The 18781-nt window shown below is 30.2% G+C and overlaps 2 protein-coding genes across 2 annotated transcripts; one reads left to right on the forward strand and one right to left on the reverse strand.

The window, feature by feature from the left end:
• Window positions 1–14116: 14116 nt before the first annotated feature.
• LOC125219327 (transcription factor MYB59-like) lies at window positions 14117–15380 on the forward strand. Its single transcript, XM_048121276.1, has 3 exons — window positions 14117–14296; window positions 14426–14555; window positions 14639–15380. Exons 1-3 carry the CDS (start codon window positions 14176–14178, stop codon window positions 15171–15173), a joined length of 786 nt encoding a protein of 261 aa, XP_047977233.1. The 5' UTR covers window positions 14117–14175; the 3' UTR covers window positions 15174–15380.
• An 864-nt stretch (window positions 15381–16244) lies between these two features.
• Window positions 16245–17916, reverse strand: LOC125219135 (40S ribosomal protein S15a). Its single transcript, XM_048121016.1, has 4 exons — window positions 17790–17916; window positions 17077–17225; window positions 16835–16995; window positions 16245–16600 (listed from the first exon to the last, which is right to left on the reverse strand). The coding sequence occupies exons 2-4, from the start codon at window positions 17207–17209 to the stop codon at window positions 16502–16504; spliced, it is 393 nt and encodes a 130-aa protein (XP_047976973.1). The 5' UTR covers window positions 17210–17225; window positions 17790–17916; the 3' UTR covers window positions 16245–16501.
• Window positions 17917–18781: the final 865 nt, after the last annotated feature.

Genomic DNA, 18781 nt, shown 5'->3' on the forward strand with positions numbered 1-18781 from the left:
TTGCTTCCTCTTCCACCAAATACTTCTCTTTATCTATTCGGTCCTCCAATCTTCCAGTACCGAATTGGTCGCGCTCAGCCTCCTCTCTTTGTTTTAAGTTTTCCATCGTCCAGCCTTTTATTGTTGGCCAGGCCCAGCTGACTCGCCTTCGGATGTGAACCACGCGGTCCACATACGCCAACTGATAAACACAGAGTTGCAAAAGGTCAATAATCAAATATTTTGTATGCTTCATGCACGAATAATTTATTTTAAAATGCAAGAAATGAGGGACAGTAATGCATAATTGTAATAGAATATTAAATATGATTATGTATGAACACATTCAATAATGCACGTTGTTATCTGCTATTAACGCATGTAACTTAACTTTTAATGCAGAAAGGGTTTCACTTACCAATAAAAAGTGCATAGGCCCGGTGAAATATAGAGTTTCACCTTTCTTCCATGTAGGAAAGGTGGCCTCCAATACTAATAAGACGTAGCCGCACCAGTTGAGAGGTCCACATACGCCAACTGATAAACACAGAGTTACTGAAGGTCAATAATCCATTTTTTTGTACGCTTAATGCATGAATACATTATTTTTAATGCAAGAAATGAGGGACAGTAATGCATAAGTAAAACAAAATATGAAATATGCTTCAATATGACCAAAATTCACTTTTAATGCAGAAAGAGTTTCACTTACCAATAAAAAGTGCATAGGCCCGGTGAAATATACAATTTCACCTCTCTTCCATGTAGGATAGGTGGCCTCCAATACTGATAAGACGTAGCCGCACCAGTTGAGATTCCTAATCTCATCAACGTCGTCGATGAAATATAGAATCTTCGGCTTCAAATTACCGTCTGCCGGCGTCTCAATTACTGCATTTTCGAGCATGAACATGAACATCCGTCTGAAATCAGGACCACCGTTCACCTCCTGCTTAATCACTTTCGCAACATCACCCGCTGTCATTTTGTAACGACTCTTTCCACAACGTTATGCAACGTAGTCGTTGAACTGGAATTCGATTTGCTTATCAACTGGCCTTGAGATTGGTGTTGGCCCTTTTGGAAAACCTAGCGTCAGATGGACATCGTCCTCATCGATCGTCAAGCCTCCACCCCCACACAAAGGTATCTGGCAGCGTGCAAGATCCAATGAGTTGAGAACCCAGTAGGCGATGTACCCGGGGATCTCGCTGATGTTGTAGTGTAGCATGGCCCCAAATCCAAGTTCTTCCACTGCTTCCTTTTGTCGTGGGGTCAGACCTTTCAAACAATTTACAAATTTTGTGGTGCTCCTGGTGTAAATGGTCAACCTTTTTCCCTCGAGTCTTCCTCTTATCCGCTTCTTCAGTTGAGTCAGTTGAGGTACTAGCCTCTGCCCTCTGTTGTTACTTAAGTCTCTCCCTAAACTTTTGTGCTATTGATAAAGGTAGTACATCATCCACAGCCTGATCTATATCCAACCTTGGATGTTTGGAAGCTGCAAAACAGAATAAGTACACAATTACCATTAATGCATAATAATAACTGACTAATGTTAATGAACAATGCAGAAAATGTACTTAAAAATTTAACCAAAACGTATACAACTTCTGCAAACATTAAATTAGCTATGGAATACAGTTGTAATGCAAAAAAACATGACCAAAATGCACCAAAAAATATTACACTATTCATGAAACTTTTCTCTGGCCGCACTGTAGAACAATAATGATGAAATCCAAACAAATAATTCATGAAATTTTAATGAATAATGTTTAATAATTTGTGTCCAACAACAATAATGTTGATATCTAACCGAATAATGCAGATAAAATAACTGAATAATGCACAAAATACACAAATAACTGGATAATTTAATGAACATAACAGATGCAATAGAAATTAAATGCACAAATAAAGGCTAAAAATGTACAAATACTGTTAAATAATGCATCAAACTGCACTAAACACAGATATCTGTAATGGTGCAGACCAACCAAATAATGCAGCCAATGAAATGACTAATGTAACAAAAATGGAAACCACTTTAAGCAATAATATAACAGAGTTGAACTAGACTTGTAATGCACAAATAAAGGCTAACAATGTACAAATACTGATAAATAATGCATCAAAATGGACTATAAGAAGCCCACTGGTTCTTAAAACTCACGACTTATCAGTGGACACCTCCAACCACATGACCCCTTCTAATAAACACATACATTAATAATGGTCAATTCCAACCAAATGATGCAGAAAACTAACTGAATAATGTAACAAAACCGGACGCCGCTTAGTCAAGCATAATACAGAGAGACAATAGACTTGTAATGCAAAAAATCAAGCCAACAAATGTATAGAAAACATTCAATAATGTACCAAAATAAGGAAAAGCACACAATCAGTTTCATAAAAATGGCGCAGCGGTCTCACCTTCGGTCTGCGTCGGCTGACTTTTGAATGGGCGGCCTCTCTTCGACATCGCAAATCTAACTGATACAACAACAACAGATACCGCACCAAATTAGTCTACAGAACCAACAAAATCAACATCTAAGTTCCGGAGTCGCGTACTAAAAACAAAATGACCAATTTTAGGTCGAATTCATCGCCAATAGTTAACGTCAGAACACATACCACTAAGAAACCAACAATAACATTCCAAAATTGGATAGCCCAATATCTAATACTCAAACCGGAACTTCGGGACTCGGAATCGTGGACAGACGCAGCTTTTCGCGGTGAGAATCGAAGTCGCGGTACGGCTAGGGTTTTCAGGGGCGGCGGCTAGGGTTTGACGGATTTTGAAGATGATGAGAAGTTATTTGGTTGTGGTTTGATGGGATTGAATGAGAGGGAGTGAGAAGTTGGAAGGTCTATCAAATTCCCGCTTAATTATCGGACCTTCCATTTTCGAACGGGATCCAGACATTTTACGTTTACTATTATACCCTGGTAATGCACGAAATTAAACTAATAATGCAAGACGGGATTAAATTCGATTTTTTAATCTTGACCGTCCACTGCCAATATCCAATGGATGATATTAAAAAGGAGATAGTATCTTAAGGGGTGAAAGTAGCTTAATGCTCCCCTATATATATAGAGAGAGAGAGAGAAAGAGAGTCCTATTAATCACAAATCCACCCTTAAAGACCGAACTAGAGACCAAATTAGGGCCACTCATTTTTCTTAATCTTATGGTTATGATTAATTAACAATTAATTTAATATTTTATTAAATAAAAACGTATTTTTTTTTATTTTTTAGATTTTTTTTATTTTTTATAAAAAAAATTAAATTTTTTTTATTTTTTTTTACTTTTTTTTATTTTTTTTTATTCGATAAAAACTTGTTGGAGTAAATAATGAACTATATTCACTACATAATGAACTAAATGAATGTATGTTATGAACTTATTACTTCATTCAGTCGTGCTATTACTTCATTCCGTTAGTTTATTACTTCATTTATTCATGCTATTACTTCTTTCTATTAGTTTATTACTTCATTCCGATAGTTTATTACTTCATTCAGTCATGCTATTATTTCATTTCATTAGTTTATTACTTCATAATGTGTTATGACATAATTATCTTTCAATTGGGTTTAGGGTTATTACTTCATTCTGTTAGTTTATTACTTCATTCAGTCATGTTATTACTTCATTCCGTTAGTTTATTACTTCATTCAGTTATGTTATTACTTCATTTCATTAGTTTACTACTTCATTTCATTAGTTTATTACTTCATTTTATTATTTTATTACTTCATAATGTGTTATGACATAATTATCTTTCAGTTGAAATAAATTCAGTATATAATGAATGCGAAAAATTATTTCATAACATACATTCATTTAGTTCATTATGTAGTGAATATAGTTCATTATTTACTCCAGCAAGTTTTTATCGAATAAAAAATATTTTAAAAAAATTCTAAATTTTTTTTTAAAAAAATTAAAAAAAATTAAGAATTTTTTTTTTAAAAAAATTAAAAACTAAATAAATTAAAAACGTTTTTATTTAATAAAATATTAAATTAATTCTAAATTAATCATAATCATAAGATAAAGAAAAATGAGTGGCCCAAATTTGGTCTCTAGTTCGGTCTTTAAGAAGGGTTCGATATTGATCACAACTCTATATATATAAGGTCATATTCTAATGCTTATAGCACCCTAATCCAAAATCAAGACCAAATCTTCATCCTTAGATTTTAAAAATGAGTGGATGAGATTAAATCTTACGAATCTCAATAAATAGTGGACAAAATATCAACAAAAGAGTAATATCATCATTATGTTATCATATGATAATTTTCGTGAATGTTTTTTTATATCAACATAGTGTATTACAAATATCAACAATATGACATAAGAATATCAACACTAGAAATTTACGTAACTCTCTTGATTTAAATTATTTTTTCGCAAAAAATATATCAAATTAAAGATAATTTCATAAGGATTCCAATGAGATCTCAATTGCATATGTTCCGACGACATTCGGGTGATGAAATTTGATATTTTTTATTTTAGTTTTCGTAAATGTTGATAACCAGATTTTTATTAACAAAACCATGTAAAAATCTCAATAAAATCATGTAAAAATCTCAATAATTATGTGTTGATATTTTCTTGTACTAGTGTTGATATTTGTAATACACTATGTTGATATAAAAAAATATTCACGAAAATTATCATATGATAACATAATGACGATATTACCCTTTTATTGATATTTTATCTACTATTTATTGAGATTCGTAAGATTTAATCTCATCCACTCATTTTAAAATCTAAGGGTGGAGATTTGGTCTTGATTTTGGATTAGGGTGCTATAAGCATTAGAATATGACCTTATATATATATATAAACAAAATTATTATTTGAATATATTCTTGATAGATAAAAATAAATATAAATAATTATTGAGAACTATGATTTGTATATAGAAAAATATCTATTTGTATAATAGTTATCATTAGGTTTATACAATTTGTATAATAATTATTCTTTTAATGTGTATAATATTAGTATTTAGGGGAGTGTTATATTGCTAACTCAATGCTTAATTGCTAACTACAACTCAATAATAGGCATTAGATATCCAAATTAAAGGCCTATATCATCAACCACGAAATGTCAATACGATCAACAAAAAACGTCAATAAGGCTATATGATTAATTCCAATAAAAACAATAGGGGTATTAATGTCAAGTTAGTTATACCTAACTTTTAAAAGAAATCCCAAAACTTTAAATTCATATAACATATATCAAATTAAAGATAATTTTATAAGGATTCCAACGATATACTACATGCATATGTTCCGACGTCAAAATTTGAAAAAAAATTAATTTTTTTTTTGAATTTTCGTATTTTTGACGAACAGATTTATGTCAATACACCTTACATAATATGTTAATATTATGCTTGTAAAATGTCAATATGAAATTGTGTTGACATTATTATGTCTTCGTGTTGATGTATTTCATACACTGTATTGACATTGTATTTCTAAACCCTAAATTTGATAGTTGCTATTATCTTTTTAATATTAAAAAATGAAAAACGAAATTAACATGGCAAATTGTAGACCACAAGATTTCTAAAATCTTATAGTCTTAAATTAGTTGTAGTTAGCAACTAAGGGATGAGTTAGCAATTGATCACTTCGCATAGTATTTATTAGTTAACATATACATAAACTTATAAACATAAGCAATCGATAATGATAAACAACTAATGAATAATAGTTGATGTAATAATATTTGTTGTTAAAATATAATAATAGAAGATAGAGTAATAGGAGTAATATAGACAAAGAATGATGTGAGATTTATCATATAGTTATAAATAATTACTTTTATCCCACATTGAAAGAAAGAGTAACACATCCAAGAATGTGTAACTATAAAAGAGAATAATCCAATACACTCTCTTTCAATTTAAGTATTGATATTTTGAAAATCAAAAGGTTTAACTTTAAGTATGAGCAATGATTTTGTTTTGTTTAGTGGCTGATTTGAAAACCAAAAGGTCCACTAATAAATATGTTTAGTGGCTGATTCTATTTAGTTTGTTCTGTTATTTTTGTTCTAGAGTTTAGGAGTCATTTATCATGTAGAGTGATTTAGTAGTCAATTTAATTATGTGATCAATTGAGATTTTTTATGCTAATTGAGAAATGAGATGCAATATCAGCCACTCATTTTTATTAAATGAGTGGTCCAGATTTTTCCACATGGAAAATATCTTTAGATTAATTAATTATGAAAGGGACAGAATGGTAATATCATGGTTAATTTTATTCAATAAATATTTTTTTTAATTTTTAATTTTAATTTTTTATTAATTTTTTTTAAACAATTTTAAAATTTTTTTTATTTTTTTTTTATTTATTTTTTATTTTTTTTATTTATTTTTAATTTTTTTAATTTTTATTTTTCAACTACATATACAATTCATGTCAACTACACACATATAATGTCAACTATGTGTACAATCCATGTTAACCAAACACAAAATTCATGTCAACTACACACATATAATGTCAACTATGTGTACAATCCATGTCAACTACATATACAATTCATGTTAACTACACAATATAATGTCAACTACATGTAAATTCATGTCAAATAGTATTTATTGAATAAAGTTGTTGACATTTGATGTGTAGTTGACATGAATTGTATATGTAGTTGAAAAAAAAAATAAAATAAATAAAAAATAAAAAAAATGAATTTTTTTTTTAAAAAAAATTTAATAAAAATTAAAAAAAAATATAAAAATTACAAAATATAAAAATATAAAAATAAAATAAAATAAAATAAATAATAATAAAATTACGATTATGCCCCTCTGTTGACATAAACTACATGCCGTTGACATTTCACAAATATTCTGGATGAGTGGCTGAGATTGCATCTCAATTCTCAATTAGGTTGATAAATCTCAACCTAACAAGACTCTATTTTGAAAATCAAAAGGTTTAACTTTAAGTATGAGCAATTGATTTTGTTCTGTTTAGTGGCTGATTTGAAAACCAAAAGGTCCACTAATAAATATGTTTAGTGGCTGATTCTATTTAGTTTGTTCGGTTATTTTTGTTCTAGAGTTTAGGAGTCATTTATCATGTAGAGTGATTTAGTAGTCAATTTAATTACGTTATTCTATTTTGTTAGTGGCAGATAGTGCTAGAGAGTTTTTAGAAATTTGTTAAGCAGCTCGCCTATAAATGAATTGTATCTGAAAGAATTTAATACACTGGATTTCTGCCATGGTATAGCTTTCTTTTCTGCTTTCCTTTCATTTGTTATATAAATGCGCAAAGAAATTGAGAGTCCTCTCAACCAGAATCCCAGGCGAAACATATAAATATTCACGAGTTTGAATATATCTTCTTCTAATAGACTTCTTCTTAATTTAATTTTCTCAGTTTAAATAATGTGTTTTACAGTGCCAATATTGTGATTAACACTACTGATTTAGTGATTTACCATCAGATTCAAATTACTACTCCACATAATAATTCATGCTTCTTTATAACTAATCCATTTTCCATGTTTAAGATATTTTATCCAACGAAGGCCTATATACTGATCTCAAAAGGCTCAATATATACTCTATGTCACCATATGTTTAATAAACTCTTCTTCATTTTTCTTTTTATTTTTCAATTGAACATTTATGATGCTCACATAGTGTGCATTCTCTCTATATATAAGAGCAAATAATAGTTACTGATATAGTGATTACACTCAATTGGGATAAAGAATTAATAGAGGATTGATTACTTCGTCACTAGGATTTCAGAATAAATTTTGTATTCTACAATTACCCGAACCCCATTATGTCTTATTAATAGTTTTATTATTTTAATAATATTTATTTTAAAATATAATATTAATAGTATATTATATATCTTGATTAAAACAGAAAGTAAAAATTTTAAAATTCATATACCATATTTTCAGAAAAATCTATCATTTTTAATCAAAATATCCTAAAATTATAGCTTATGGTTTTTCAGAAATTGAAATGTTTTATTATAAATTTAATCGTGATGTGCTCTTAAGTAAAATTTTAAGTTTGAACATATATTATTAAAATAGTAAAATCATCAGTGGAATGTCATGAAACCATAGTCTTGTGCGATCTCATCTGATCCAATAAACATGTTTTCTTTTATTACACAGTCGGTCCACACGCACACAAATTGATGATTGGATAAGCAAGCTGACACACTAAATCACTAGTTAAACATAACTTAAATATTACGCAATTTTTGCTAAACTATAATACTACGTGTTTTTTTTCTAAAATATTACTTTGCTTCATTATTTAATTAATAAACATTTATATCATCTAAAAATTATAATAAAACTTCATTTAAAAAAAATCAAGGAGTGGTAATATATGCTCTTTATTTTTCAAAATAGATGGATGCAAATTATTTTATTTTTATTTAAAATTTTAAATTAAAGATGCATGCATTATGGGTGTATATATACTTGTCTAAAAATAAAAAAAGTTTTTACAAGAGAAAGTAATTTATCTTAAAGAATGAATTAATTACTTTACAGTAAGTAACTTTTCAGTGTTATAAATAAATTGAGTGAACTACAAAAATGGTCTCTGGATTATGGGTTTATCTCGCTCATAGTCCCTGGACTTTAAAAATATCGCTAGTAGTCCCTGGACTAAGGGTTTATCTCGAAATTGATCCTTTTGGCTTTTTTTTGTACGAAAATGTCCTTTTGAGGGGTTTTGGGGGGTTTGGGCAATTTGATCTTTTTACACTTTTAACATTTTAAATATGATATTATTTCAGTTATGTACTAAATTTGATATTATTTCAAAATTATCATTCGTCTTCCCTTTTGTCATCCTTCACTTTGTTTCTTTAATTCAATATTAAATTTAATTTTACAAAATTTTAAATTTTAACTTTTAAATATCAATAAATTTTTTTAATTACAAAAATTATTAAATAAAAAAATTAATAGTCATAATCAATATTTGAAAGTGTATAATATTTAATCAATATGACAATGACTTAGTTTTAATCAATATTTAATAGCTTTAATCATAAATATATCATATAACACGATTTATTCTGAAATAAATATGCATCTAATGTAAGACTAATATAATTTTTGTTTATTAATTTGAAAACAATCAAAATTTACTAGTAATTTTCAACAAAAATACTCCTATATAAAAGTTTTAGTAGGATCAAATTTTTAGTCAACTTCATAATATTCAATCACAAGCAATTATAACAACCGAACGAAGGCTAAATAGAATAACTCTTATTTTTCCATCATGATTAATATTATTTGTGTGTACTTCTTCAATTCAGCTGAATATTATATTAAATAACAAAAATTAATAGTTTTAATCAATATTTATAGTGTCCATGAATTAATAGTTTAATTAAAAATTTTATTGATATTTAAAAATCAAAATTTAAAATTTAATTTTATAAAATTAAATATAATATTGAAATAAAAAACAAAGTGAAGGATGACAAAATGGAAGAAGAATGATAATTTTGAAATAATATCAAATTTAGTACATAACAATAATATCAGATTTAAAATGTTAAAAATGTAAAAAGATCAAATTGTCCAAAACCCTCAAAAACCCCCAAAAGGGCATTTTCATACCAAAAAAAAGCCAAAAGGACCAATTTTGAGATAAACCCTTAGTCCAGGGACTACTGACGATATTTTTAAAGTCCAGAGACTATGAACGAGATAAACTCATAGTTTATGGACCATTTTTTAAGTTAACTCAAATAAATTAAATGTGTTGCACTTGGCACTCCATAAAAAGCATGCAAGTCGACAGAAAAATGATCCCAAATAGAGCCTCAAATGATTTTGAGAACGACAACTCTGACTTCCACCAGTTTTTTAAATTGATTGTAAGAATAAAACAATTTTTTTTTTTCTCTTGTTCCAAATTCCAGTTAGTGTTTGAATGGTTTGGATAAATAAATCATTCAATTCCCGCTAAAGAATAAAGATTAATATTAAAATGTATTTAACTAATTAAGTGTATCGTCATAATTAATAACTAAAACTCTCGAGAAATGTTAACAACTGAAATGCGCTTCTATCATCTTATTCTATAATTTCTTTTTATAACTTTTATTCATATACAGATTTCTTCCTTCCCAATTTGCGTTTTGAATAGTTGATGCCACAAGGAGTGGAAAATAACACCAAAGCCCAAAGATTATTTATATCAGGAATGAATAACAGTTGAATTAGTGGGATCGTCGATTGTGGAAGTTTGGAATTTCATTTTGCTATGATGCATTGGAGAAATTACATAAGTTATTGGATATTTATGTTTTAAATTTTAATTAATTAGTGAATTAATTAATATGAGGTTAGTTAATATTCAACAATTCCTAATTATTCAATTTTAAATATTCGGTTTGTTACTAACTTGTAGTTACGTCGAGTTTATCAATTCGTAATTAAAATTTATTAATCCTTTTACCGTAATTGAGTTAGGATGAATGTCTCCAAAAAGAAATATGCAAAGTCATATGAGCAAAATAACAAACACTCAATCACACGGCCACACTTGTGTCGGCCCGAACTCGTTCATTTTAATAAAAATAATTATTGTATAATATTTTTATCCTGATAAATGTTGCTATTGAAAATTATTGGTTTTGTGCATGCATGTAAGTTGTTGTATTAATGAATAAAGTGATGCAAAATGTATTGGTTAATTTGGTTTAATCGAGTCGGGTCGGGTGATCTGTCCCTTGTGCGCCCCAACAAGTTGATCAATTTTCCTGGATACAATTAATCATTTAAATCTTTTACACATTATTATTACTAGAAAGTACTTATTTGTTAATTAAAAATATGACTGTCTTTTAGTCATTAGTGGAAATTGATGCCCGAAATAGAATATACCATTTAAAAAATGTGGTGGCATGTGTGTATTGTAGTAAGTGGACAAATTAATTAATTTCAACGAGGTACAAAACGCTACTTAATACTATAATATTAATATAATTAATGGCTTCACTTTTCTTGCTAACGATTTAATTTGTTAACCCTACCAAAGTATTACTACTACACTGGCGCGCATAGATTTTCCAGAAAGCATTTAAAAAAAACAACAGATCATATAATGATATACTAATATATACCCCAGATATGTGTCGTCTTAGAATTATTTCAATAAAATTTAATGTAGGAATATAATAATTTGTAAGTGGGAGTGGGGATGAAGTGGTGGCATCCACCTCATTTTTGTCCATCTTTTCGGGGACCCTTTCAATTAAATCCCACTTTCACCACAACCACTAAAGGTTATATAATTAGTTTTATCTTCTCTAGAGTGTGCTAAATAAATATCTTGGGCTAGGAGGTATTTCCTTCAGATCTATATGTGTACAGTGTTTGAGTGCACATTTAAGAAAACAAAATCTCAAATACGTTCACTTAATTTTAGATAAAACCTAATGATGTGAAGTCATAGAGGGGAAAACTAACAAGATGATGCAATATGCCACTATTTTTATTAGATTGATAGTGGTATCATTATCAACCAATAATATACAAAAACATTTGAGAGGCAGCTCATAATGTATCACCATTCACCACATTCTATCACTACTTGGTTTCAACGCCTCATTCGATGGCTGAGTTATTGCCATATTATATATTTAAACAATATTCCACAGTTAATAAATACTAGTTGTAAAATAAATTGCTTAATAAATAAGAATATTCAGCACAAAATACTATAGTACTTAGTAACTCTGTTATCGTTTGATACTTCGATTACTCATATTATCTACAAATTCAATGGCTACGGGTGAATTATTTATTTCATTTTTAGGATTCTGATTTTTATCGATATTCTTCTTGTATACTCCACATAAGCAAATCTATATATATCTACTCCGTATTATTTTAAATTGATGTTATGAATTCATAATTAATGATGGCAATTTATATAGAGTAGAAAACTTAGAATAAATATTTTTAAATAAGCGCTTAGGTTTGAATTTTATAAATATTCATATTAAGTCCGAATGTGTCATATTTGATAGTATGTCAATAAAATTTGCGGGTCCTACATATGGTTTTTAAATCGACATACTAAAAAAACTTATCTTTTAGGAACAAAAAAAATGACGCAATCACTTGCATTGAAAAATTTTAAAAAATAACAACAATTTAGGATAAAAAGAAAAGCGTCTCTAAATTAATGACAAATTAAGTTAATGTTTTATTTTTTAAGAATGCTTCCATTTGCGTCCTATAATTTTAATCGGGACACCAACAATAAGAATGTTTTTTGAAGCGTTGATTTTATATTTAGAAACACTAATTAGCATCATTTGTATTAAAAAATATTCTTAATGATTTTTTTTAATTGTAGTGAAGCTTGAATATTTACCGAAATGTATGTATTATTGGTTGACAATAATGTAAAGTTATTGTAAGTTTTAAATAATGTTCAAAACATATAAATATTTTATAGGTATTACACACATTTTAAATGATAATGAAATTGCATGATGCAGCTTTCGATGTAAGCTACTACGTGTATATATCTTTTGCAGGCTAAAGTGAAAACAATTAAATTGTAGGAAATTGAATTTCCCCATTAATAATTATCAGAAGAAAGAAATTATTGCGACCACCTTGGGTCATTTATCTAGGGGTGGGAATACGGATATCGGGTATTGGGTTTATCCGTACTCAATCCGATACCCACCGGGTATTGGATACCCAATATCCAATTTTATGGGATTGGGTATGGGATTGGATATTGAAATTTAAGATAAATCGGATATTGGATAACCCGAATGGGTATTGGGTATTACTCGAATATCCAATTTATTATTTAAAGAATTTTTTAAATTAGGTTTAGCCATTTTCGGCTTTAACAGCTGGGCTAATTTATTTACTAATTACAACTTACTAGGTTAACTTTCTTTAAACTTATATAAATAAGTCAATTTCTCTTACGCTAGGTCACGGCTTCTCCAAACACTCACCTCGCATTCATCCTTTGGAATAATTATTTTGACTTTTGAATTATATTATCAATTGCTTCTACAGTTTAATTAAATGCGTAACTTTTATTATTTTATTTGCATATTGCATAACCAATTTTCATAAATATAATCGTATACTTTAAAATAAAAGTGACCAATTTTTTTCTAATTTTATACTACCAAATAAATGCAACATTAAACATATTAGTTAATTTAAATATTTCTATATTAAATTTTAATTAGTTATTAACGCGCGTAAAGAGTCGGGTATTTGGGTACCCTATACGTCGGGTATGGATACTTGGGGCGGGTATTGGAGTATACAAAAATATATCGGGTCGGATTTTGGATAGATATTTAAATGATTTTCGGGTTTGGATATCCGATTTTTTCGAGTCGCGTATTCCCACCCCTACATTTATCAATCACAATATTTACATAAATGTCGCAGAAACAAACATTCTTTCCCCTTGCCTCCTTTTATGTCATATTACTATTAATTCTTGGGCCCTATAAGTGGAATATTAATGTTCTCCTTTTTGGGGGAAAGTTGTAAATAATTACTTTATCTTATTTTCCTGCCAGAATATTCAACTTGCTCTCCAAGCAAATGGAAGATCTACCCTTTTTAGATTCTTCTTAGCTAATTAAATCAAGTCCACAATCACAAGCAGCATCACGAGTCACCACACTATCTGTCCATCATAAACACTACTATCATAAATATAATAACATTGTCATAATATTTACCACTAGGCCTGGGTAGAGCTACATGACTTACTACTTTTGAAAGAAATTAGGGTGAAATTACAAAACAAAATGGAGGGCTATGTATCAAAGTTACACCAACATATCAACCACCAAAAAAAAATCAAAAATAGTTAAAAGGTATGTATGAAAAGGAAACCGCACTTGATAATGGGGTTGCATCATATAGCCACATTGTCCTATCAATCATAAAAATTTAATTGCAAACCACATGTATGGTGCTGATCGCTTCTTCCATCGCATTCAAATCTCTCATATTTATTTACTCAATTCAAACGCACTACAAATAGTATATTCCCCGCTGAAATGCCACTATATATACACACACGTCCTTCATTAACAGCCTCTCAAACCACAAAGAGTTGAGACAAAATGAAAATGGAGAAAGAAGAAGTGAGAAAAGGGCCATGGATTGAGCAAGAAGATGTACAGCTTGTATTCTACGTGAACTTGTTTGGTGATCGCCGATGGGATTTCGTTGCTAAAGTTTCAGGTTTGAAGGTTGGCGGGAGACACAATATATAGGTAGGCCTGTTTAGGGCAACGGCCATCGTACCCCCAAATCAAAAAAACCAAAAAAGAAGTATTAACATAAAAGTTTGAAATTGTTTTCTTGTTACAGGTTTGAAACGAAGTGGCAAGAGCTGCAGGCTGCGGTGGGTTAACTACCTTCACCCCGACCTCAAACGAGGCAAGATGACTCCCAATGAAGAGCGTCTCGTTGTCGAGCTTCAGTCCAAATGGGGAAATAGGTTAATACTTTTTTTTATTTTCCCTAATTTTATTTTATTTTTTGGTTTTGGTGTTTCTTACAGTTTGATTTGATCATATTTAGGTGGTCGAAAATTGCCCAAAAACTGCCTGGGCGCACAGATAATGAGATCAAGAACTACTGGAGGACCCATATGAGGAAGAAGGCTCAAGAGAGGAAGAAGACGAAGAAGAATAAGAAAGTGTCATCTTCTCCATCCTCGTCTTCAACTTCTTCTTCATCGTCATCTTCATTTTCCAACTCCTCCTCCACCCCCAACAGCCCTAGGCCGGGGGACTCTGCCTCTGCCCCTGCCACAGGGATAGAGGGGGAGAGGAGTTTCTACGACACTGGTGGGGTGGAACTACCTACTCTTGGAGAGAAGAACAAGACTGGTGGTTTGGAGGTGGAAGTAGGGAACAAGGTATACTCCATGGATGATCTATGGAAAGAATTCGAATTTTCGGAGAACTGCCCACTAACCTCACAAACAGTGGCTTCTCCCATATGGGATTACTGCCCAACTGACTCTTTGTGGTGTATGAGTGAAGAAGAAAGCAAGATGTTGATGATGCAGCAGCAGCAGCCTTTCCCTTTTTATAATTATATGATTGGCTAACTAGAAAAGAAGTTAAATTTTTACATGAAAAAAGAAGAGAGGAGTATTTTCTCATAAGGGAATGGGGGTTGTAATTAGCTCTCCTTGTATATTTGGATTTAGGGTTCTTTTCTAATGTGTATTGTTGGCATTTCTGTTTCAAGTCAATGTAATTAAATCATGCATCTTAGCGTGTGAATACTATAAAGAAGTTAATTTCATGCTCAATAGAGGTGGCTTTGCCTTTATATAAATCGATTTTATTTGTTCGAATCACAAAATCTGTGTATTTCTTTTGGATTGAGCTTGGTAACAGAAGCTTTGTGAAGAAAAAATCGGCATCTGAAGTCTACTTTGCAATAGGTTACCACAAATATAAGATACTCCTAACAAAATAAAGAGTTCCACACAGATGTAATCAAATTTCAAACACAGCACAAACAAAAATAGCATTCCAGAATAAACGCGAATATTCTTTAGTTTATCAATGTAAAACCAAATAAAGCACAAACAAAAATAGCATTCCAAAATTAAATATGATCTGCACGAATACAACTTTACATCAAAATCATATTCTAAATCTTAATTCTGTTATTGTCCAGTGTGGGAATGTACCAGTAATGCTGTAATGGGATAACTTTTTTCATAAATTGGAGTGTTTTGTGGTTACTTTAATAAAGTGGGGATACGTATTCATCCAAATCCTTTCCAGTTATACAAAAGATATACATTTGCTAAAATATTCTTCCAAATCCTTTCCAGATTATACAAAAGATATAGATGGACGGGAGCATTTACTAAAATACTACTACTGCTTATTTTTATTTTCATCAACGCACATCATTGAACCACGTCGCTACAACTTATATTACTGACAGATGTTGTCTTATGGAGAGTATATCTCTAATGATAACAACTTCATTAAAATGAGATTATGTACAATACTCATAATAACACCACACATGGGGGAGGTGATTTACAAATTATCTCAAGCCTCAGTAGAAAACGGTGTGCTATACAATTAGAGTTTAAAATACAAGGGAAAACTTTGCACAAGAAATATAAATATTATAATCATGTGAAATAACAAGATACTCCAATGAAAAGAACTACTGCCATTTCAAAACTGTTCAACAAGTGTTTCATATAGTTCAGCAAAATAAAAAGAGTTACTGACATTTAAAAAAAAAGTAAAATTCAAATATCCGATGGTAAAAATAATTTAAAAATAGAAACAACTCTGCTACATGAGACTCCCCATGATGTTACTTTGGATATTCAAACTCTAATTGATGAGAAGACAAAAAAAGGGCCAAAATACAGCTCGTTGCTCACATCCAAAATCATATTCAGTAAAAAAATCCAAGAACTTTACCGCCAACATTCTTTCTGCGAGCTTCTTCGTGATCCATGATTCCAGCAGACGTTGTTAGCACAATGTAGCCAAACTGCAATCAGGATGGGTAAATGATATTTATATATTTCCACTATTTAGAATCACAAAATAAAATCAAGAAAGTTGTGTCCATTAGTCTTCACCAAGCAATGAGACTTCATGGAATAATATCTATTAGTACTACTAGTTTTCAACAAGTAACGATATGTATTGGAAAACATTCTACTGAAAGATTTACTCGGGTGTGTTTGTTTATCTAGTAAGCCATTTCAATTCCAAATTATACCTGTCTTGATGGGAGCAACCTTGCAGTCCAGGGCTCAATTTCTTTCACACCAACATCAAAGCGGGGGCTGATAACACCACATTTGTTTAACCTACCATTCAGTTCCACCACAATCTTTCCAGATCTGTGGTCATCAACATACTCAAACTCTCCAATGTATCCTATAACACCAAATTGAAAAATGAATTACTTTACATAAAAAGCAAAGAACCTAGTGAATAAGATGTTCTGAAGGGGCATACCATGCTTTTGCATGACAATAAGAAACTTGATAATGACTTTGGATGAAGGCCTGATCATGACCTGACGCTTCCCTCTCTTTTCAGCATTATACATGCTCTTCAGAGCATCATTAAGAACACTCACTCTCACCATCTTGTTCTAGTGGATTCTGATTAAATAAGTGCGAGGATCAGTTAAGTGATAAACATCAAAGTTCCATAAGATTAAAACATTCTTAAATGTATGATAAGATTTAGTCATCAATACATCCACAAGTTGCACACAAACAATAAACTAGGATTTTGAAGAAACAATGCAAACAAAATAGTAGTAATAACATTCAAAACTATCTAAAAACTTGCATCAACATCTAGCAAACATCTCAAAATAAATACTACTAGGAAACAATACAAACAAAATATAGTACATTATTTGATATCAGCGACATCATGTTGTTGTGCCTCAAAATGCACTCCAAAATACTATTAACTCCATGAATCAAAACAAACACAGAGTACATCGTTACTGAATCCTTGACCTTAACTGTTTCAATGTCTACGAGTATGTCAAAAAAATCGGCAGAATATTTCCACAATTTGGATCACGCTTAATACCAAACACAAACACAAACGCAAATAACTGCAAACCAGAATGTAGCAACTCGATAAATGGATCCAGAGCAGTCAATTCATATAGCATCGAAGTGAACGAAACAAGCGATCAGCCTATTTACCTGAAAATTATGACGCAGTGGTTGCTGCTGCCGGAAGAGCTAGGGGTTCGGTTCGGATTCGGCAGTGGAGGAGTAAATTGTTTAGGGTTTTGAGGTTTATGTACTCTAATTATAATGGGCTCAAATCATTCAGCCCATGAGAAATTAGATTTGTTTATTTACGGATAAAGGTAATCAATTTTTCTCAATTCTGCAATCAAAATTAAAACTAAATATTACAAACTAAAACACGACATTTCTGTTGACAAAACATTGTTATTATATTATATTCTGAATTTTAGTTAAAAGATGTTGATATTTGGAACATAGCTTTGTTGTCGTAGCATAGTTATTATTTTAATTTTGACTGCTATAATTAAAAATAAAATTTTAAAATAAAAGGAATGCAAAGATAATGTAGTGGGTCATTTCCTCATTCAATTATCCATCAAAGGAAAATATAACGAAAAAAGCAAAAAATTACAAAGAAAAATTTTAAATAGGTGAAAAACATAACGAAAAAAGCAAAATTACAAAGAAAAATTAAACACGGTAAAGGAATGTGGTGGTTTAGTTCCTCAATCAATTATCCATCACAGGGAAACCAAGCATGAGCATATTTAAGAGGGATAAAGACAAATAAAGGAGATACAGTCAATTTAATTAGTGGTAAGATAACAAAGAAAGTAATCTAAACATAATACTTCTTCCGTCTCTTAAACAATTTGCCCCTAAACAATTAGTGGCCCAATAACAAGTTGTTTATTTAAGATTACGAATTGGGTTTGGATCGGAAACCCATTTGATAGGATGGATATAGGACAATTTGGTTTTGGATCTAAACTTTGGAAACATGAAAATATTGGACTTGGCCGAAAGGTGGATTTTGTACCATATATCTATTGACTATGGCCTTGAGTTTTAAATTTTAATCATGTGCTAAATGGTAGCAAAAGTTAAAACCTAGTATGTTAATTCTATTTTGGTTTTACAAAAGGTTTTCCGGATATTTG

Source organism: Salvia hispanica, chromosome 4 (genome assembly GCF_023119035.1).
Source record: "Salvia hispanica cultivar TCC Black 2014 chromosome 4, UniMelb_Shisp_WGS_1.0, whole genome shotgun sequence".
Lineage (NCBI taxonomy): Eukaryota > Viridiplantae > Streptophyta > Magnoliopsida > Lamiales > Lamiaceae > Salvia > Salvia hispanica.